The sequence below is a fragment of the Schistocerca piceifrons genome, chromosome 3 (genome assembly GCF_021461385.2).
Source record: "Schistocerca piceifrons isolate TAMUIC-IGC-003096 chromosome 3, iqSchPice1.1, whole genome shotgun sequence".
Taxonomy (NCBI): domain Eukaryota; kingdom Metazoa; phylum Arthropoda; class Insecta; order Orthoptera; family Acrididae; genus Schistocerca; species Schistocerca piceifrons.
Genome location: NC_060140.1, coordinates 618397808 through 618420499, shown reverse-complemented (window position 1 = coordinate 618420499; position 22692 = coordinate 618397808). Strand labels below are relative to the sequence as shown.

The following is a 22692-nucleotide window of genomic DNA, read 5'->3' as shown; positions in this document are numbered from 1 at the left end:
CTGCTATATGGACACGTATGTTACGAGCTAGAAACATTTCTCCGATCTATATATCCAGGTACCATGCTTCTTCGAACCCTTGTGAACGATTAATGAAAGAAATTGGTAAATTGTGCAGAATATACTGCCATAAAGAACATATTGATTGGGAAACACACATACTCTCATTCCAGGATGTAATTAATTCCATACCAAATGAATCTCCGACTGTTATACTGAAAACTGTTGAACCACCTAACAAAAATAAAGAATTAGTAACCTTTCTTACATCTCGTCGACTACGACACCATGAAGTAATTGACATTGCGCTGAACAACATCAAACTTGCCGCAGAGCGCCGGAGAAGACAGCAAAAACAGGTTTGTACACGCCATGACTTTCACATTGGACAGAAGATATTAGTACGCACACATTATTTATCTAATAGAGGAAAAAGTAGATGTAGTAAATTTGAGCTTCTATATGCAGGTCCATATCGAATTCGCAGCATTCCTCACCCCAATGTAGTACGCGTCAAAACTCTGAGAATCAGAAAAACCAAAGGGAACCACCATATCTCCAACATCAAACCCTTTATTGAATGAACATACTTTATGATTTATCACACTGTAATGAAATTTCCTGATTTTTTTATGACCACTTATGCAATTATATTCACATGAACACGTACTGATGATTATCGTATTTTTTCTTGGCAAGTGCCCGGCAAGGTAAGGTTAGCAGGTCGCTCTTCTTGTCGTTACACATCAGACCGTGCACATTTTCCATTTTTCATGTATGTATGATTGTTTTACTGTTTTGTTTGTATGCACTATGAAATATTTAAGATATAACAAACACCAGTTGACTTTGACATTTTGCCTTATGATATCTCAACATCGTGACTATTTTACGTTGTTTTTTTTTGTTTTTGTTTCTTTTTTTTTTTTTTTTTTTTGCTGCTACATTGTGATACTCTGTGTACATTTTTGTACCTGCGCACTGTCTATGATTTTGACATATTACGTTTTCTGTCATGCTATACTGTATGCTCAATTATATCAGTAGAAACCAGCTTTTATTTAATGGGGATATGATTTAAATGCAAGACATTAATCATTATTTATCATTTTCAGAAAGAAATAACGTGTAAAAGAAATAAATTAAACAGATATGGGAATTTCACCTTAGGAATGAACGAAATAAGATGCATTACCTCGTCACGAAGGGTAAATGGATCAGAATTAACAAGCATTAACAAGAATATACTATACACATCGTATGATAGCAGTCTTAACTAATTTTTTCTTTCAGAATACGAGGTGATTGATGCAGACTGTCAGACAGAACTACACGTCTTAGTTTTAGTGATGAAATATGCTAGAAATAAGGAACTCTATACTATGAATAGTTGTATAATGAATAATGAAGTGCCGGCCGCGGTGGTCTAGCGGTTCTAGGCGCTCAGTCCAGAACAGCGCGACTGCTACGGTCGCAGGTTCGAATCCTGCCTCGGGCATGGATGTGCGTGATGTTCTTAGGTTAGTTAGGTTTAAGTAGTTCTAAGTTCTAGGGGACTGATGACCACAGATGTTAAGTCCCACAGTGCTCAGAGCCAATAATGAAGTGACTTTTTTGCAGATGATAATGAATGATGATGAATAGTGATGCAGAATATGCTAATATGAATAATGAAGTTTCTCTGTATAGTTGATGATAATAATGGAATTATGTTGATATGGATAATGAAGTTTAGGTATTTGCAGATGAAAATAATGATGAAGTTTATATATTTACTGTTAGTTAAGAAATGCTATGTAGCTATTTAGGTATTTGTTGCAGTTCGTTTTGACAGTATGTCTTATGTCGCATGGTATGATGACTGAAGGTTTTGGAAAGGACAGCTAGAGAACATATATATTTAATACACATTTCATTACCTGTTAATTCGAAGTTCACTACTTTTCAGCATAATATGCGTTTCTTCTTTCAGTTTAATAATCCATTTTGTATTTTTTGCAGGAGAAATTGTTCATGAAATTAATGTGCTAGTAGCGTGATGCTACACTCATTAGCTCCTGTTTTGAATGATGACTTCTGATGGTTTGTAACTGGTCAATGCGTACCAATGTTCTCTGTAAAAAAAAAAAAGACTTATGAACATTATTCTGTAATACTTCATACATGGTACAGAAATGTTCAATAACTGGGTAATGAGTGCCACAAATTACTCAAATTAGTTGTTAGACTAGTGTAATTATCAATGATGACTGGCATAAGACTTCATGTCCTTCACCTTGTAACCTAATTACCAGAAATTACTGTAATATCCGTTTGTCCTGTCTATCCTCATGCTCATGGAGCACTATATTTGGTTTTTGCACTAATTCTACGTTGGTGTACCTTACAAGAACGTGGTGTTGACACGACATGCTGTCCACCACCTTGAGCGATGGAGATGTTAGATGTTATTATGGTCCCACTGTTTGGTGTACCTAATGTACTACCAAAATGATAACATGGAATATTACTACGACATTTCAGTGTCTTGGCTACACTGACTAATACTTCAGGGAAAAGAACTTCAGATTGTCTCACTTGGTGTTGTGCTTCTGTAGAAAGAAATGGACTTTCAGTGCAGCTGCGTGCAACCTAATGTGCTACAACCATGATGCAATCCTTCCCTTTCCTATCCTAGTTCTTGTAAAATAGTAAAAAAGAAACAGTGCGTGTGCACTTTTTGTCATTTGTTAATATGATTTGTACTCATTGCCTATACATTTTGTGATTTCCTGATATATTCTGAACTACAGTGCGTGTGCACTTTATGTCATTTGTTAATATGATTTGTACTCATTCCATATACATTTTGTGATTTCCTGACATATTCTGAGCTACTGTGCGTGTGCACTTTATGTCATTTATTAATATGATTTGTATTCATTGTGTATACATTTTGTGATTTGCTGATATATTCTGAACTACAGTGCGTGTGCACTTTATGTCATTTGTTAATATGATTTGTACTCATTGCCTATACATTTTGTGATTTCCTGATATGTTCTGTACTACAGTGCGTGTGCACTTTTGCCATTTGTTAATATGTTTTGTACTCATTGTGTATACATTTTGTCATTGCTTGATATGTTCTGTACTCAGTGCATGTGCACCATATTTTATTTCATGTTCTGCACTTATATATATGTATATATTCTGTGATTGTAAACTTAGTTAATTAAGAAAAATTTGTTGCTAATGGCAAGTCCAATTGACTCACCATCGCTGCCAAATTTTTGCTCCCCCAGTGGAGGGTTATGTAAGATGTATGCGTTGCCGGCGATGGGCAGGGCGTGGGAGAGTCTCTGACCAGAGAGCAGTACGTAGTTCCCAGAAAGAGATTTTCACTCTCATATCAGCGCACACTCCGCTGCAGAGTGAAAATCTCATTCTGGAAACATCCCCCAGGCTGTGGCTAAGCTATGTCTCCGCAGTATCCTTTCTTTCAGGGGTGCTAGTTCTGCAAGTTTCGCAGGAGAGCTTCTGTAAAGTTTGGAAGGTAGGAGACGAGATACTGGCAGTGGCAGAAGTAAAGCTGTGAGGACCGGGCGTGAGTCGTGCTTCGGTAGCTCAGGTGGTAGAGCACTTGCCCGTGAAAGGCAAAGGTCCCGAGTTCGAGTCTCGGTCGGGCACACAGTTTTAATGTGCCAGGAAATTTCAGTATGTAGTTAGTTGTTGCTTGTCGTTAGTCGGCAGTAGTCTTGTGTAGTCTGCGTAAGTCGGCAGTAGTCGGCAGTTGTGTGCGCGTGTCCGCGCGTGTCGGGAGTCTGCTCTGGTCGAGACTCTGGAGGATAGGTATTATTGTAAAAGGTAAAGAAGCAGCCTTGCGCATATCTAGTAATGTATATTAACTGTCATCAATTTCTTTAAAAAAATGCCCCAATAATAATTTTTATAATATAAAGTAATTTTTTGTTAAAAAAAGCGTTCATTTCAATTTAAAGATTTTATCCGATGAATAATTATTCCTTTCACGAATCACAAAGCATAGTCCAGCATTGCACGGAGCTGTGCCAAAACGTTTTTATGTAAGAGCAGATATATTCGCAGCTTTTATTGAGGTAAGAATTATTGCTTTTTTTTAATTCAGAATACAGGGCCGAGACGCAGCGCTGCTGTCGTCATAAAATTTACCAGGTTACTGAATTTTTTTTATTATTTTGGTGTTTAGGAATTTTTTTTTATGTTTCAAAGTTAACATTAAATAAGGAAAGAATTTTGTGGTAACATTAAATGTGAATGCATTTCTGCACAGAGATTATAAATGGGAGCCAATTTTGTTTAGAGGTTACGTTATTTAAAATTCATTTAATTATTATTTCCGTGGAGAGGTTACACTTGGTTCATATTATAATTTAAATATTTTTGTGGGGAGGTTACATATGGTTCATTTACATTTTTGTATTTTTGTGGGGAGGTTACAATATGTGTGTGTTTTTCTCTCGCTTGTAAATTGCACTGACTTCAATCAATGATATAAATTTGTTTTGCGTGTGAAAAAGTGCGTTCTAGGTTGGGTACCTTTCGTGTAACTGTCGTAATTTTTGGGGGATACATTTATTGTGATTAGTGTGTTGCGTACCGGATATAAATTGAACTAATGCAGACACGTAACCAAGCTAAAAGTAGGCGGTCCAACGACTTAAGCAACGTGGACCGAGGGGATAATTTGATTTCGAATATTAACGCCTCGGACGGTTCCGAAAATGCAATGGGGAATACTTCAGAGGAAATGCAAAACAGGACGAACGGGCTCACAGCAGAGCCAGAAATTAATTTGCCTCCAACTAACCAAATTGATTTGGCAGAACTCATGAAAGCCTTATTGCATCAAAATAAAGAAAACGCAGAGAAATAAGAAAAATCGTTCCGAGAACAAAAAGAATCATCCGAAAAATCGATCCGAGAGCTAGGCGAACAAATAGACGAAAAACTAATCCAGTATACAAATAAAGTCCTACATCCACGAGCATGGCTCGAGCAATTTGAATCCTGTCTTACCCCTGACTGAGCAAGTTCACATAAGATAGAATATATGTGTGGCTATTTGGAAGGCGAACTGGCGATTCGCACGAGGTCGGCAGCGCGACACTGCAACTCCACTCGGGAGTTTCGACAAGCCTTTCTGTCCGCCTATTGGTCGGAAGCGGCACAAGACAGGGTCAAGCAAGGCACAATTATGCTGCCAAATTTGAACCAGTCTGGTTTCGGCAGCCCAGCACGCCTATTCGACCACATGCTACAGGCGAATCAATTTCTATACCATCCATACTGACCTGCGGAACTAATTAGGATATGCATCACCAAATTGCCGATGCACTTGCGCCACGTCATTCTTGCGGGACGATGCAAAGAGGACGTGGAAACGTTTAAGACACTTCTCCAAGAGTTGGAATATAATACAGGAGAATGCCCGCCTAATAAAGCACGAAGTTATCATGGGGCACAGCAGCGCGACCGTAGTCGTGGCCGTAGTACAGGGTGATTCAAAAAGAATAGCACAACTTTAGGAATTTAAAACTCTGCAACGACAAAAGGCAGAGCTAAGCACTATCTGTCGGCGAATTAAGGGAGCTATAAAGTTTCATTTAGTTGTACATTTGTTCGCTTGAGGCGCTGTTGACTAGGCGTCAGCGTCAGTTGATGCTAAGATGGCGACCGCTCAACAGAAAGCTTTTTGTGTTATTGAGTACGGCAGAAGTGAATCGACGACAGTTGTTCAGCGTGCATTTCGAACGAAGTATGGTGTTAAACCTCCTGATAGGTGGTGTATTAAACGTTGGTATAAGCAGTTTACAGAGAATGGGTGTTTGTGCAAAGGGAAATGTTCTGGACGGCCGAGAACGAGTGATGAAAATGTAGCACGCATCCAGCAAGCATTTGTTCGCAGCCCAGGAAAATCGACTCGCAGAGCTAGCAGAGAGCTGCAAATTCCACAATCAACTGTATGGAGAGTCCTACGAAAAAGGTTAGTTATGAAACCCGAACGCCAACTACCCGAGGCGATGGATCGGCCGCCAGGCAGCCCGTGACAGAGCACTTCATCACTGGCCTCCAAGAAGCCCTGATCTTACCCCCTGCGATTTTTTCTTATGGGGGTATGTTAAGGATATGGTGTTTCGGCCACCTCTCCCAGCCACCATTGATGATTTGAAACGAGAAATAACAGCAGCTATCCAAACTGTTACGCCTGATATGCTACAGAGAGTGTGGTACGAGTTGGAGTATCGGGTTGATATTGCTCGAGTGTCTGGAGGAGGCCATATTGAACATCTCTGAACTTGTTTTTGAGTGAAAAAAAACCTTTTTAAATACTCTTTGTAATGATGTATAACAGAAGGTTATATTATGTTTCTTTCATCAAATACACATTTTTAAAGTTGTGGTATTCTTTTTGAATCACCCTGTACTAATCAACGGCGTGACTGGTCGTCGCGACGCGAACGGAACAATACTCGGGACAGGCCGTATAGAAACTGGGGTAACATTCGCGAACACAGGTGAAATAACGGAAATGATCGAGGACGTGGACAAGATCGTGAACGCAACAGTTACGGCAACCAGAATCGATACTACGGTGAACACGGTGGGAATAGGACTGTAGGCGGAGCACCACATGATGTTGAAATTCGGCCGGCTAACCCTAGACATAATCCAGCAAATGGAAATGAACAAAACCGGCAATGACAAACGATCAACGCAGAAGGCGCCCAATCGGAACAAATGAGCGACATGGCAAATGAGTACATAGGGTATACAGAGAGTCAAGATATTAGAGAGGATTTGTTGCAAGAAACTACGAGTGGTAAAATTTCGGGAATAAATTCAGTCTTGACAGTTACAGTAAATGAAATATGTTTTAAGTGTATCATTGACACTGGAAGCCCTTTCTCGATAGTGAGCGAGGCAGCATTGCAAAAATGCGAAGGGACTGGGACTTGGCCCGTTTTTCAAGTGCGAGGAATAAAGGTGAAGGGCGCAATCTACGGCAAGAGCGTAGAAATCCGAAGGCAGACTCGGCTTAATTTTACCGGCCAGGGAAGAGAGTTTGGTACCACTTTTTTTTTGCTCCCAATGTTAAATGTGACAATAATTTTAGGAAATGAGTTCATGAATGCCCACCATGCAGTAATTGACATGGGTGGAGGAGTAATGACAGTTCAAGTTGGGGACCCGCCAATTAATTTAGTATTTGATGAATGCATATTACGTGCCGAGTCAGAAATTAGTTGCCTAAAATTTCAAGCTCAAACCGAGTCGCAACCTAGACTGGAGCTACTCGTGAACTATGTAAGTGAGTCGTGCTCTACGTCTGGTGAACAAGGGAAAGATGTTGTTTTTGCTGATGCACTGAGAAAGAGCATCGCGTGTGTCAGAACCACGGACAGGGAAAAGGAGAAATTGTATTGCCTACTTAGGAATCATGAACGGGTATTTTCTGAGACTCCGGGGGCAATTAAGGGTTTTACTTACCAATTCAGAGTACGTGACCATCAGAAGTTTTCTGTTAGACCATACCCTATTCCCGTGGTGTATAAAGCCCAGGTGGAGAAGGAAATAAACAAGATGTTAGAACAAGCAATAATTGAGTGGTCAGTAAGCTCGTACAATACACCGTTGCTTGTCGTACCAAAACGCGACAACTCGGTTCGTTTGATACTAGACTAGAGACAAATAAACACGATTATTACGTCGGAAACGGAGAGGCATGAGAGCCTTGAGGAACTCTTACAACGTTTCCACGGGGTAAAGGTACTATCATCTGTCGACCTCCGTTCGATTTTTTGGCAAATCGTGCGACAAATGGTTCAAATGGCTCTAAGCACTATGGGACTTAACATCTGTGGTCATCAGTCCCCTAGAACTTAGAACCACGTAAACCTAACTAACCTAAGGACATCACACACACCCATGCCCGAGGCAGGATTCGAACCTGCGACCGTAGCGGTCACGCGGTTCCAGACTGGAGCGCCTAGAACCGCACGGCCACACCGGCCGGCAATCGTGCTAATCCCATCTTGCAGATTATATACAGCGTTCCTGTGTTATGGAAATTGTTTCCAATTCCGGCGTCTCCAGTTCGGACTAAACGTCTCATCAGCTGCTTTTATAAGGGGATTAAATAGAATTTTGCCTGATGATTTGAAACAGCGAGTGACAATTTACGTGGACAACATAATGACGTTCTGAACAGACTACTGGATGTTTTTGAGAAGGCAGGTGTAACAGTCAACTTAGATAAGTCACAGTTCGGACGAGACAACATAAAATTCTTAGGCCATATTGTATCAGTAAATGGAATACAACCTGACCCGGAGAAAATTGCGGCGATAGCGGAGTGTGCAATGCCGACACATAAAAAACAGTTGCGACCATTCTTAGGCCTGTGTAATTTTTATAAGCGATTTAGAAATTTTAGTGTACTTGGTACACCCCGTCTATGTGGACTAACAGGGAAGAATGCTTTGTGGGTCTGGGATCAAGAGGCACAGGATGAATTTTATAAATTGAAAAAGGCATTGGTAGAGGCACCCATCATGCATCCTGACCTGACACAAGAATTCTGTTTGGTGACGGACAGTTCCTTGTCAGGAGTAGGTGAAGTACTGTTTCAAACGGAAGGAAATGATGATATTACAACTTGGAAAACAATCTCGTTTGAGAACAGGGTGCTCTCTCGATGTGAAAAAAATTATTTACTGACAGAACTCGAAGCACTCGCGATAGTTTGGGCATTCTCAAAATTTAGGTATTTCTTATTTGGGAGGACCACCAGGGTATACACTGACCATCGTGCACTCCAATTTCTTATGAGCACAAAAATCACGCTTGGGAGACTAGGACGTTGGGCACTATACCTACAGGAATATAATTTCACTGTAGAATACATTCCGGAACAGAAAAATGTAATTGCTGACGCTTTATCGCGCATTCCTGTAGGTATGGTTCACACAGAAGAAGGGGAACTCGGTGAAAATAATTTTAGCATCCTATACTTACAGAATGTTGCGTTCGAGAACTTTGTTACCACCTCTTTAGGGAGTATAGCGGACGAACAGGATAAGGACGCAGTATTGAAAGATATAAAGAAGAAGTGGGAGGACAAGGAGAATGTAGGAATACGCCAGTACTGCTTAGTGCGCAATAGAATACTTTTCCAGAAACGAGCCCCGGACGACTCCAGATGGGTGTTGATGATTCCGGAGGAACTCGTAAACAGAATTATGTGGTACATACATTTAAGTTATGGTCACTGCAGAGCACAGAAATGTTGTGAAAAACTGAAGGAGACATGCTATTTTAATAACATGCTACGGAGTATTCGTTGTGTACTTAGAGTGTGCGGACCTTGTCAGCGAGCAAAGGCGGCAACAGTGACGTATGCTGCATCATTGCACCCTATAATACCAAGCAAACTTTGTGGCCTCACGGCCGTGGACCTATTTGGGCCACTAATACGATATATATATATATATATATATATATATATATATATATATATATATATATATATATATATATATAATCACCCCAGCTCGAGCCCCAGTGAGCGTATTATGCGTGAATTAGGAAAATTATGTAGGTTATACTGCAGTCGTGACCACTGATCGTGGGACATACACCTAAAAGGATTTCAGCACATAATTAATGAATTGCCTAATACGTCAACGAAGTTTCCGCCAGTCACTGTGCTAAAAAACAAGGAGCCCCCGAGCAAAATCAAAGATGTGGTGCCTTGGCCACTAGAGCCGAGACTACACCGGAACGCAATTGTTGACTTAGCTTTACGCAGCATCAATCGTGCAGCAGAAGCCATAGTCAAGGCGTATAAGGAAAACGTGAGGAAAACAGTGTTTCATGTAGGACAAAAGTTCTTATCAGATCACACAAGCTGTCTAACAAACGGTCAGGTGTCCGCAAGACATTTTTTAATCTCTTTAACTGCCCGTATCGGATAAGGAAGATTCCCGATGAAAACGCAATAGAAGTTGAAACTCTTCGATCGAAGAAATCATAAGGGCTACACCATGTGTCAAACGTAAAACCATACATTGAGTAGAAAGGACAGTGAGGAGTAGAGAGGACGGTGAAGAGAAAGAATTGATTAGTTTACATTTGTGAAATATGCATTTTGAATAATATGTTGGTAAAAAATAATGATAAAGATGTTTCTATGTGATTGATTGAAGTGATGTTTGTGGTTTTTTTTCCTTTCCTTGTGCAATTAGGATTTAGGTTGGTTCAAATGTGAAGATAAAAGGTTTCTTTGTGAACGAGTGAAACGCTGTTTATGTTTTTTTGTGTAAATTGAAAAGAGTCGCTCCTGAGAGAGGCAAGATCTGTGTTGAATTAATGCAAAACTCAGGGGAATATCGGATCTGTGGGTATTATGGGTCTGGTAAACCCAGGTCCCCAGCTGTTAGTACCCTTGTTTCTGATTTTCTGCTTTCAGTGCTACTAACTATCTATTACTATTCTATATCTGTCAGTTTAAATGAGGATCTCTTACTACAGTATGCGTGCTGAATGAATATTTTAAGATAGGAGAACTCTGAGAAAGGAATGAGTAAGTTTACAATTTTTAAAACAGGATGCAATAATACGATTGTTTAACCAATGGCTTCCCAATATGCGATGATATGTTAATATTGATGATATATGTCTTTTTTGTTCTTTGCAGTTGAGTACGTAAAGGGCTATCTGTGGATTTCATAAGTGGATTGATTCCCTTCAAGGTGAAAGAAGAATTGTGGTTTATGTAATTTACGTGGCCCTGAAACTTTATTGTGGTAGTCAAAAGACGAGTACTTTTACAGCAAATGGAGAATGGAACATAAATATGGATCTTTTTTGTAGTCTTGATTGATGTTGAGCCAGAGCCTGAAAAATTATTCTGCGTTAATTCTTCTCCTAGAAAAGAGACGTTTATGTGTTTTGCTGATGCTGTGAGCATTACAGCTTACTGTTTTCGCTGGTGCGGGATGCGCTGCAGCCAATATGTGTTCAACTGAAGAAATTTCCCTCTTGAAGGTAGAGGAAGATTAAATAATTTTGATTATGGGACCGAAGGAAAGCTAGGTTTACTGTAATAAGGATTCGGATCTTTTGTGTCAGTTGCAAGTTCAATAGGATGTTAAGATGAAACTGTTTTACAGAATAGAGGAGACCACAATTTTGCCATTCATGAGAAATAAATCCAGAATAACCACCAAAGGCGAAATAACTGATTTGGAAGCGAAAGGTAACTTAAAGGAGGAACGATATTGGGGCAAAATGGGTAAGAAAATGTAGTATAACCTGTATGATGAAAATATTTTTACCCTTCTCATCTACATCTACATCTACATTTATACTCCACAAGCCACCCAACGGTGTGTGGCGGAGGGCACTTTACGTGCCACTGTCATTACCTCCCTTTCCTGTTCCAGTCGCGTATGGTTCGCGGGAAGAACGACTGTCTGAAAGCCTCCGTGCGTGCTCTAATCTCTCTAATTTTACATTCGTGATCTCCTCGGGAGGTATAAGTAGGGGGAAGCAATATATTCGATACCTCATCCAGAAACGCACCCTCTCGAAACCTGGCGAGCAAGCTAGACCGCGATGCAGAGCGCCTCTCTTGCAGAGTCTGCCACTTGAGTTTATTAAACATCTCCGTAACACTATCACGGTTACCAAATAACCCTGTGACGAAACGCGCCGCTCTTCTTTGGATCTTCTCTATCTCCTCCGTCAGACCGATCTGGTACGGATCCCACACTGATGAGCAATACTCAAGTATAGGTCGAACGAGTGTTTTGTAAGCCACCTCCTTTGTTGATGGACTACATTTTCTAAGCACTCTCCCAATGAATCTCAACCTGGTACCCGCCGTACCAATAATTAATTTTATATGATCATTCCACTTCAAATCGTTCCGCACGCATACTCCCAGATATTTTACAGAAGTAACTGCTACCAGTGTTTGTTCCGCTATCATATAATCATACAATAAAGGATCCTTCTTTCTATGTATTCGCAATACATTACATTTGTCTATGTTAAGGGTCAGTTGCCACTCCCTGCACCAAGTGCCTATCCGCTGCAGATCTTCCTGCATTTCGCTACAATTTTCTAATGCTGCAACTTCTCTGTATACTACAGCATCATCCGCGAAAAGCCGCATGGAACTTCCGACACTATCTACTAGGTCATTTATATATATTGTGAAAAGCAATGGTCCCATAACACTCCCCTGTGGCACGCCAGAGGTTACTTTAACGTCTGTAGACGTCTCTCCATTGATAACAACATGCTGTGTTCTGTTTGCTAAAAACTCTTCAATCCAGCCACACAGCTGGTCTGATATTCCGTAGGCTCTTACTTTGTTTATCAGGCGACAGTGCGAAACTGTATCGAACGCCTTCCGGAAGTCAAGAAAAATAGCATCTACCTGGGAGCCTGTATCTAATATTTTCTGGGTCTCATGAACAAATAAAGCGAGTTGGGTCTCACACGATCGCTGTTTCCGGAATCCATGTTGATTCCTACATAATAGATTCTGGGTTTCCAAAAACGACATGATACTCGAGCAAAAAACATGTTCTAAAATTCTACAACAGATCGACGTCAGAGATATAGGTCTATAGTTTTGCGCATCTGCTCGACGACCCTTCTTGAAGACTGGGACTATCTGTGCTCTTTTCCAATCATTTGGAACCCTCCGTTCCTCTAGAGACTTGCGGTACACGGCTGTTCGAAGGGGGGCAAGTTCTTTCACGTACTCTGTGTAGAATCGAATTGGTATCCCGTCAGGTCCAGTGGACTTTCCTCTATTGAGTGATTCCAGTTGCTTTTCTATTCCTTGGACACTTATTTCGATGTCAGCCATTTTTTCGTTTGTGCGAGGATTTAGAGAAGGAACTGCAGTGCGGTCTTCCTCTGTGAAACAGCTTTGGAAAAAGGTGTTTAGTATTTCAGCTTTACGCGTGTCATCCTCTCAGGGTCATCTGTGTGATTAGTTCTTGTGATAACGTAATTTTAGATGAAATTGTCTTACTGTTTTATGTATAAACATATGAGTATGATAAATGTGTAATTGCGAGTCTCTTATCAGATGTGTCAACTGGTATAAACGTTTTGGCGTGTAAATAACCATTCTTCTTTTTACTATGTGTGTTTGAGGAAAGTTTCTCCATATGTATCATGTGACAAGACATATGCCGCGAGCGTCAAGAAGAGGACGAATTAGAACAATGTTGTAGTGGTATAAACACTGTGTTGAAGTAGCATTGAAGTATCTTGTTGGATTAACTAGTAGTGGATTGAAGTAAAATTTTGAGTAATTCATGTTTACGTGTAGTTAGTTTGTAGAATAGACAACAGGTGTGCATCTGTGTGTGCAAATAACATGTTAACCCTATGCTGTCCTGACCTATACTTGCACAATTCATAATCCTATTCATTTTAGTGAATTAATAGGTAGCATTTGATTTATTAAAAAAGAAGTGAATTGTTTAAATTTGAAGCATACCACATTAGTGATGTGGATTTAGATATTTTATTGTCAGTTCATTTAATTTTTATACTGTCAAGTCATTTCACTTTTATTTTTTTTATATTGTCAAGTCATTTAACTTTTATTTTTATTTTGTCGATTCATGTAACTTTTTTATTTGCAAAAAAAAATTTAGTCTCACTTTTGTTCTTAAAAATTGTGGTAGACAATACTAAGTGGTATTACGTATGACATTTTGTAATCACATAACTATGATGAACAATTTCTGTGAATGCAGTTGAGAATATGAAAGCGAACCAGCTAAACTCTTACGAGACAGTGGGAGCAGCGAGGAGGAGGACTAGTTGTAAACAGGCGGGCTTCCCAGCAAGACACACTGTCAGCTGGGCCACTTCTGGAGCGCGCTCGACAACAAAAGAAGGGTGCGGAGCAAACACCTTCCATTGCACCTGGACCTAATGGCCGGCCGCACCAGTGCGACCCTTCGTGGACACGATGACCTGAGATGGCCGAGCGGTCCACCACGCGGAAATCCATCTGTGGCAATGCACCATACGCATGCGACCGTGACGAGACGGCCGAGGTGAAACGACGGAAGACAGGGGATAAAGGGGCGTGGAGCCTTTTGACAGGTACTGTCCAGAGAAACTTGCAGACGTCAACGACGCCTGTCAACATTTCCTGGCGGAAGCCCATTGTCAAGCGACAGTAAATCATGGTTCGGTGTTCTCTGGTAGCTAAGGGTGGCACAAAGAAGAGGCATTAAGCGTCATCCTTGCCCAGGAATCCAGGAATATCAACCTGGCGTGTCAAACGCGGATACGGCACGAATTTGACAGCACAAACATGGAACCAAATCGAGATGTACGTGACATGGGCCACTAAGAGAAACTTCATGAGAGGGTAGAAATGGCGGGATTGCACACGCAACAGATCGACAAAAATCCCTACTGACAGCTGCCGCAATGAGTCCCTCCCCCCCCCCCCCCCCGTTATATTGTGCCTCGGAGCAGTGGAATTACTGAGTGTGCCAGTGAACAGTGATTATACAGTTCTTAGTCCAATGCATATACGTGTGTTTCTTTCAGAGAAACTTTGACTCGTGTATTTTGCAGGGGTTCGATTTATTGGTGTGTTATTTATTAGTGGCTTTTTTTCAGACGATGACTATTGAACTTTCAGAGCTGTTTTATTTATAAAGTTTTTTTGTGCGAGGTATTAGATTTGTGATATTTTGTTTCGTAAATTCATTACTGTGGCATTGTTCCATTTATCAGTCAGACAGCTATTCATTCTCATTGGACTGTGATCGATTAGCCTTTGCATGGGGCATATTTACAGTGAGGAACCCCATAAGGGTAACAATCACATAATTAATTGTGGTTTCAGTATAACGACACAGTGATCATTGTTTGCTAACTAACTGAAATATAGTAGAGTGATTAAATTAGCGCCACAAAGTTATTTAAATTCTACGAATTAATAGTTTTATAAGATATAGAATTTTTGTGATAACCACTTTGTGAAACATGTTTTTTTCTCTTATCATTCTTTTTTCTTTCGCAGATTGTGCATTGTAATGTTCTGCTTTATAATACTGATGTTATTTTCATGGTCTTTTTTTTTTTAAATTGCTGTGGCACCTTTGCTATTTTCATAAATTTTACTTGTTAATAAACAGTCATAAATTTTCCTGTGATTTGCTGGCTCTTGCAATGAGCAAATATTGGTGAGCTCTATAAGGGTAACAGCCAGAAATTATTTTCATATTAATGACACAGGGACCATTCTTTATACTTGCTGACCGAACTAGATCTACACTATCTTTTAAACAGGTGTCACAGATTGTTTCTTTGTCTTTGAAATTGGTAGATTCTAAAGAAGTGTTGAAATTATTGTGTTTTAGCAAGTAGCTGGTGACATTTTGCCTTTTCTTTACATTTTTGGTTTAAGTTGGGTGTGAGAAGCCTGCTTGGGAATGTCTTAGCATGGCCAGAAAATTCCCTACACAGTCTTTTCCCAAAGCGTTGGGGTTATGAAAGGACTCTGTTGGATTCCTTTCATGTTAATTTCTTAAACCTGTTGTCATTTATGGCATACATTCCACTTCTAAATTTACTGTGGTGTTTCTGACTCTATCTGGGAGGAGACTGAGCAGTGAAACGTGTTACTGCTAGAGAACAGTAGGACCAACGTCGGACCAGGTAGCTACGCTTTCTAAAAGCAAAGAGGTTTCTATTCTTGGTATGGTCCTCTCCGTCCCTTGTCAGGTTGGTATAGGAAGCTGCCTCTCCGGTCACTTCCGTTTGTATCTGTGAGGTACCCTCAGTAGGGGCCCACACCAGTCTGTCTGCGACGAGCGTCTGAAGTGGTAAGATCTCCGGCTCAGCGTGTCTCTACTAAGTCTGTAGGACAATGGATTTCTTAAGTTCAGCCTAACTAAAAATTTAATCACCTTTATTTCAGGTTTAGGTCTAAAATATCTTATGTTATCTTAAATTGCAATGCAGTGTAATTCGAGTGTGAAGTTCAGAATATCTTCCAGTAGTTGCTTTGTCACTACTTTGTGAGTAAAGTGGAACCACGTGTTGATGATCCGTAACTCTAACTAAGATCATCAATCTTAAATGCGAATGTGCGTGAGATTATAATGTCTCGTCTTGACACTATTTTTCAATATAGCAACTTTTCTTTATGTTCAACCCATGTGGGGTGTACTTTGTGAGACCAGTACCACGTGACTATACAATTGTTTGACCCATAAGGTTAATAGTAAGACGATAGTAACCAGTTCTAGGTTTTTCTTTTGTAAATTGCGTTTAGATGTAATTTATTTTAACTATCAAAATTATTGTGGAGTTACACTCTTCGTGTAAACCAAGTTGACCACGTGAAGCATGTCATGTAATCATCAAATAAGTCCTCAGCTATTCTTTTCGGGAAGATTTCACAGAGAGTTAATATGAATTTAGTATACCAGTGTGTGGTTGTTTCATGACGGACAGGATTGCGCTGGGAACGTAACTTCTTTGGGTGAAAATTGAGTTGGTTGGTTGTGGTTAATTTCCTCTTGCATATGTTTCAACGCTCTTCGTGTGTTATTTTATGAATGCAATGTCCAAATATAAACTGATTTATTTCTTTTTATTTAAATTCTCTTTTTATATATGTATCACTGGTTGTCGTAAGATGACTATTAAAAGATTATAATTAATGTTAGTCTGGTTGGGAATTTGGTAAGATAGACTGGATACCTGGTGAAACAGTTGATCAGTAATGCAAGGTTAACTTCCCCAGATAGCTCACAGCTTTTAACCCGCTTTTATTGCCTTCAATATCAGCACCGCTTTCAGAACAACTTAATGCATCAACATTACAATGTGTCGCGTGACGTTGGACGCCCGTCTGTGTGCACGTCAACGTTCGCTGCCTCGTCCCGTGTGCCGACGGCTTAAGTAATGGTTGTGGCTTTTTTATTTCGTGCTCACTTAGCTCAATATCTGCCACTTCGATATTCGTACGTTAATCCACGGTCGTCTTCCGTTTCAGTGCCAGTATGATTACTTAGTGGCTGATGAGATTATTTCTATCCACGTAGAGAGTTTACTTAAGACCAAATCCTCTTATGGCCTTGATTTAGATCGGTTGGCTAAATTTTGCTTTGAAAGTTATTGAACGCTTATCTCATTGTACTCCTTACGACTACTTTTGATTCGTTGAGGTTTTTTTCGTCGACAATGAATCTCTCTTTGTTTATGTAGCAGTTTTCTATTACGGCTATTAAACCAAGGTGTGTCTTTCCCATCGCTTAATATGTTTTTGGAACGTACGTGTCTAAGGCATATTGAACGATGCATTTCAATTTCTTATATTTGTACCCTACATTTTCGTCCTCATATCAGAGTATTGGATGTTAACTAATCAAATATTTAACAATTTGTATCCTGTCACTCCTGCTAACCAAAAATACTTCCCTATCTAAAATGCATTATGATGACTGATACTCTCTCTACGTTAGGTTTGTTTTTTCTAAGAGGTCATATTAACGATTTGGTTCTCTGGCTATCCGCTAGAATTAATTTTCGATAAAGACAGGCAGAATAGTGGTACTAGTTTTGGGTACACGACTTGTATGTTATCCAAGGACTTAATTTGGGGCGTGTTGTTTTGCCTAGTTCTTTCTCTGCTGTCTTCCATCTCTCAGAGTTATACATTCATTTTATATTGCCTTCATTTGGATCAATCGTTGTCTAATGCTCACTTCAGTCTCTCAACAACCTCTGGTTATTTCTGCTTATCCAGGTCCCAATTCCCTAACTACCGACACCTTTGCAATTTCTACAACTTTAATCTGCATTTAATAACATATAAATTTTGGTCAGACCCTTAAAATATTTTGCAGTTTAAAATATCGTTTCTTAATTGTTACCTCACTATTTGAAAACTTCCGACGTTTCCAGATCTCTTCCATATATACAACTTACTTGATTCTTATAACAAGTTTTAGGGTGTTCTCTGAGTGGCTTCCGCTTTTATTCTTTTCCCCAAGTTCATATTCTTCTACTATTTTCCCATGTTTTCAGTGCTTACTGTGGATCGTACTCGAATAACCTCTAACGTCAAAGAAATCATTTACCAAAAGAGCCATGATGAATCTGACATCTCTGGAAAATGTTCCTAGAATATAATTTGCATTCGGTTGACCACTATTCTAATTCAGAGTTTTTAAGCCCGAGAAACGAGTAGCTTGATTCCTTATGTCTGGCTGACCAGTTGTGTCAGGTAAAAAAAGAATGGGGAAGATTATGGTCTTATCCTGTCATTAGGAACAGAGAACAAAATCGAATAGTACATCGTAGTGGAAGGAACTAGGTCTTTTCCGAAATAACCAACCCAGCATTCACCTTAAGCGATTTAGGGAAACCACTCTGCATGGCGGTTTGATGAATCGAACGCCGCTCTTCCAGAATTCTTGTCCGTTGCCTAAACTATTACATATTGCTCGGGATGTAGAATAGACGACAGGCGTCTGATTTGTCGGATTTGTCGAACTGTACAGGAAATGCGACGTGGTTCAGTACACATATTTGTTTTATCCTTTGCCATCAAGGACCAAGCACTATCTCAGAGATAAAACAAGCGGTAATGTACCAGCCAAAAGCATTGTACACAGAATAACTGACGTGTTGTCCATTAGTGATTGCTACTTCGGCTGTAGCAATTTTATTCGTGTCGTTTGTTTGAAAATTAAATAGATCTGCTGCAAGTAAAGTCCCCGAGGTGCGTGTCAGAACCACTACGCTTCATCTGCAAATAAATTGCAGTAAGATAGTGTGACTCTCCTGGCTGTCTGATAACGAGATGCGGGAGCTGAGATATCTTTCCGTACGCTAGCGACCTTGGTCACCAAGATCTCGCAAGTAACCAGGCGGCAAAGTGTCAGTCGGCGATGGGATCGCAGCTGGCGTGGTTTTTGGCGGCGCTGTGTCTGCTGCTGCTGCTGGTGCAGCTGCAGGCGGCGGTGGAGGCGGGGGCGGAGGGTGGGGGCGGGGAGCCGCCGGTGGTGAGGACGCGCCAGGGGGCGGTGCGAGGCCGCCGCCAGGCGTCCAGCAAGGGCCGCCCCCTGCTCGCCTTCTACAACTTGCCGTACGCCAAGCCGCCCGTCGGGTCGCTGCGTTTCACGGTACGGATCTCCACAAGCGTATTGGAAGGTAGACGAATTACACTCTAAGACTGGAAAAAGGTGCGCCACGCAGAAATTTTCCTAACGAAAAGGAAATTGGCAGATTTTATGTTCATGTACTGACAAACAAATGGTTACAATTTCAGGAAAAATTTCTGATTTATTCTAGAGAAGGAGATTCACAAATTGAGCAAGTCAGTCATGTCTTGGTTGTTGGGCTGTATGGTGGGAGATAGTCAGGTTAGTTTCAAGCTGCTGTCTGGGGTGTCTCCAGACATCTCAGCTACACACTGCTTTGATGATGGACATAAGTTCCAAATGGCTCGAAAGTTTATAATCATGTATTACCTGTAATATGATGAACACTGGTGCATCATGAAGTAACACGTTCCACTACCACACAGACAGTGTCATCTGGGTATACTGTTTGCCTCGGCTGGCTCCTGACCTGTTTAAGAGGTTCTCGTTCTGCATTCTCACTATATGAAACAAAGAGTCTTATCAAAGCTATATCAGTTAGATAGATATTGGTATTAACTTCGTATTTTCAGTAGGAAATATAGTAATTCCTGGTGCTAGTAGTGTGGGGAATCAAACACTTTCGGTATGTCTAGTGGCATGAGCGAGATACTGATTTTCCTCCTTCACTTGGCAACTCCTAAGGCGCGTCATGAATGGAGCGAACAGGGAAACTGCATAAAATCTCATATAAAATTAAAGGTTTAAATACTGTTACAGATTATGAAGACAACTAAGCCAATGTTAAAGATTTCGAGTCTCAGCAGGAACCGATTATTAATTTGCTCAATATTCCAGTTTCTACGAAAAATTAATAAACTAAAGAAAATCTAAATAAATTTTTACCAATCGCCCCACAGCATCTATATTACTAAATGGTCGACTTGTTTAATATAATAATCGACAGAATTTAAAAATTTAAAATGCTGTCATAATTTACTCATTATGAGGTATTGTGTCATGCAGATGGTTTCAAACAATAAGTCAAGTATTAAAGTTAGAAAGTGGTGCATGTCTTGCGGCAACGTAATTCACATTTTGCGTATTAAATCTCTCGGAAGGCCTAGCAGTACCTACCGACCGCCGTGTCGTCCTCAGCCGATAGGCATCACTGGCTGCCGATGTGGAGGAGCATATGTGCTCAGCACAGTGCTCCACTAGCCATTCTTCGTGACCGGAGCTACTACTTCTCAGTCAAGTAGCTCCTCAATTGCCATCGCAATGCCTTATGTACCCCGCTTGCCAATAGCGCTCGGCACACCCGTATGTGAACTATCCAACAGCTAGCCAAGTGCAACATTAGTTAACATCTGAGGGGAACCAGTGTTACCACTGTGGCAACGGGGTAGATGTAGTGCACAAATTACCCAAACTATTTTCATTCAGTATTTGAGAATGTCATCGGTGGACGAGGTTCGCCGATGACATTGTAATTCTGTCAGAGACAGCAAAGGACTTGGAAGAGCAGTTAAATGGAATGGACAGTGTCTTGAAAGGAGGATATAAGATGAACATCAACAAAAGCAAAACGAGGATAATGGAATGTAGTCGAATTAAGTCGGGTGATGCTGAGGGAATTAGATGAGGAAATGAGACAGTTAAAGTAGTAAAGGAGTTTTGCTATTTGGGGAGCAAAATAATTGATGATGGTCGAAGTACAGAAGATATAAAATGTAGACTGGCATAGGCAATGAAAGCGTTTCTGAAGAAGAGAAATTTGTTAACATCGAGTATAGATTTAAGTGTCAGGAAATCGTTTTTGAAAGTATTTGTATGGAGTGTAGCCATGTACGGAAGTGAAACATGGACGATAAATAGTTTGGACAAGAAGAGAATGGAAGCTTTCGAAATGTGGTGCTACAGAAGAATGCTGAAGATTAGATGGGTAGATCACATAACTAATGAGGAGGTATTGAATAGACTTGGGGAGAAGACGAGTTTGTGGCACAACTTGACAAGAAGAAGCGACCGGTTGGTAGGACATGTTCTGAGGCATCAAGGGATCAAAAATTTAGCATTGGAGGGCAGCGTGGAGGGTAAAAATCGTAGAGGGAGACCAAGAGATGAATACACTAAGCAGATTCAAGAGGATGTAGGTTGCAGTATATACTGGGAGATGAAGAAGCTTGCACAGGACAGGGTAGCACGGAGAGCTGCATCAAACCAGTCTCAGGACTGAAGACCACAACAACAACAACATTTGAGAATGAGACCACTTAGCGACTTCCAATAAAATTTACACGTTACCTTTCGAAAGAAATGTGGTCTAAGTGATCCAGACACAAGCTGCAGACCCCCAGGATAGCGGCCCTGTGGAGGATGGAACTTAATTAAAATGTGACCAGCCGGTTGGAAGTCACCAACATCAGCCTTGGTTGCGGAAATCAGACCTACAAATGGTAGAGGTAACATCCAGTGGTGATGACTCGATAACTCACTCCTAGACGATGTCTGGCATAGTCTACCCCTCATAGCTGGCATCCTGTTTAAATAAGCAGTCTGTACGCGAGCTCATACCGGCATTCTTTCTGAAACATTAGTACTGCTCACCTTTATGTGATAGAGGAACCGAGGCTCAAGGGCGTGGCCATTGGGCAACCCTGACAGCAATGGGTCAGCTTTTCTGTTGTGTTCGTGATTTCACTGCTCCGGTTGTGTCGTCGTGCTGCAATAGGTTCGCCTTTCAGGAGATCTGGGAAGCAATTTTTGCTGGGTCAACATATCCTGCGCACTGCTTCTTATCCACTAACTGCCTCTGTTACTGAGGTTTCTTGCGTCACCCATGCTATGATGTCTACTGCTAAGTTGACTATAGAATTCTTCTGTTACGCCAGACGAAGTCTTGGTGTAGCAACTCCGATGTTCATAATCCTCTTGGGATATCTGCTCTGCTATACAGGTTTTATCTTGGGGTTTATCCCGGAGAAAACGTCCATTGGAGTCAAATCAGGGGAACGTGCAGGCCGACTGATAACACCGTCACGATCGGTCCCGCGACCGGGATAGAACTGCGTCAGCGCTTTTCTAGCCCCGAAGGAGTGGTGAGACGGTACCAGATGCGTCTACGTATTTCAGTTTCTGCTTTCTCTTAGGAAAGCCAGTAGCTCTTCGGTGAGAGATTGTGCACGTCTTTCACGTTTTAAGGTTTCTTCGATGAAGTAAGGACAAGCGACGTGGTCTCCAATAACCCCAAACCAGACACTCAAATTTCAGTGCCTCTGATGTTTAACTTACCTCAGCCAGTGCGGATTCTCAACGACCCATATTTCTTACATTCAGTTTCCCAGAGTTGGTGAAGGTGGCCTCACTGGGAAAGAGAAATCTTTGAGTAAAGAACCGGTTGTCCTATGTGACGTCAGAGTTGAGCAACATATTTCCGTTCGTGTTCTGACTGTTGGTGTGAAGTGGCACACGATGCAGATGGAAACTCTTGGTGTACAGAATACGAACAAAGGTGGAC

The 22692-nt window shown here is 40.8% G+C and overlaps 1 protein-coding gene across 1 annotated transcript in view; it reads left to right on the top strand.

Moving 5' to 3' along the window:
• The first annotated feature begins 7110 nt into the window (after positions 1 to 7110).
• Positions 7111 to 22692, top strand: part of LOC124788896 (esterase E4-like) — a 71798-nt gene continuing 56216 nt past the window's right edge. Inside the window, exons 1-2 of the mRNA XM_047256179.1 lie at positions 7111 to 7439; positions 19100 to 19214. Coding sequence (XP_047112135.1) covers positions 7111 to 7439; positions 19100 to 19214 — 444 coding nt within the window. The remainder of the gene's footprint in view (positions 7440 to 19099; positions 19215 to 22692) is intronic.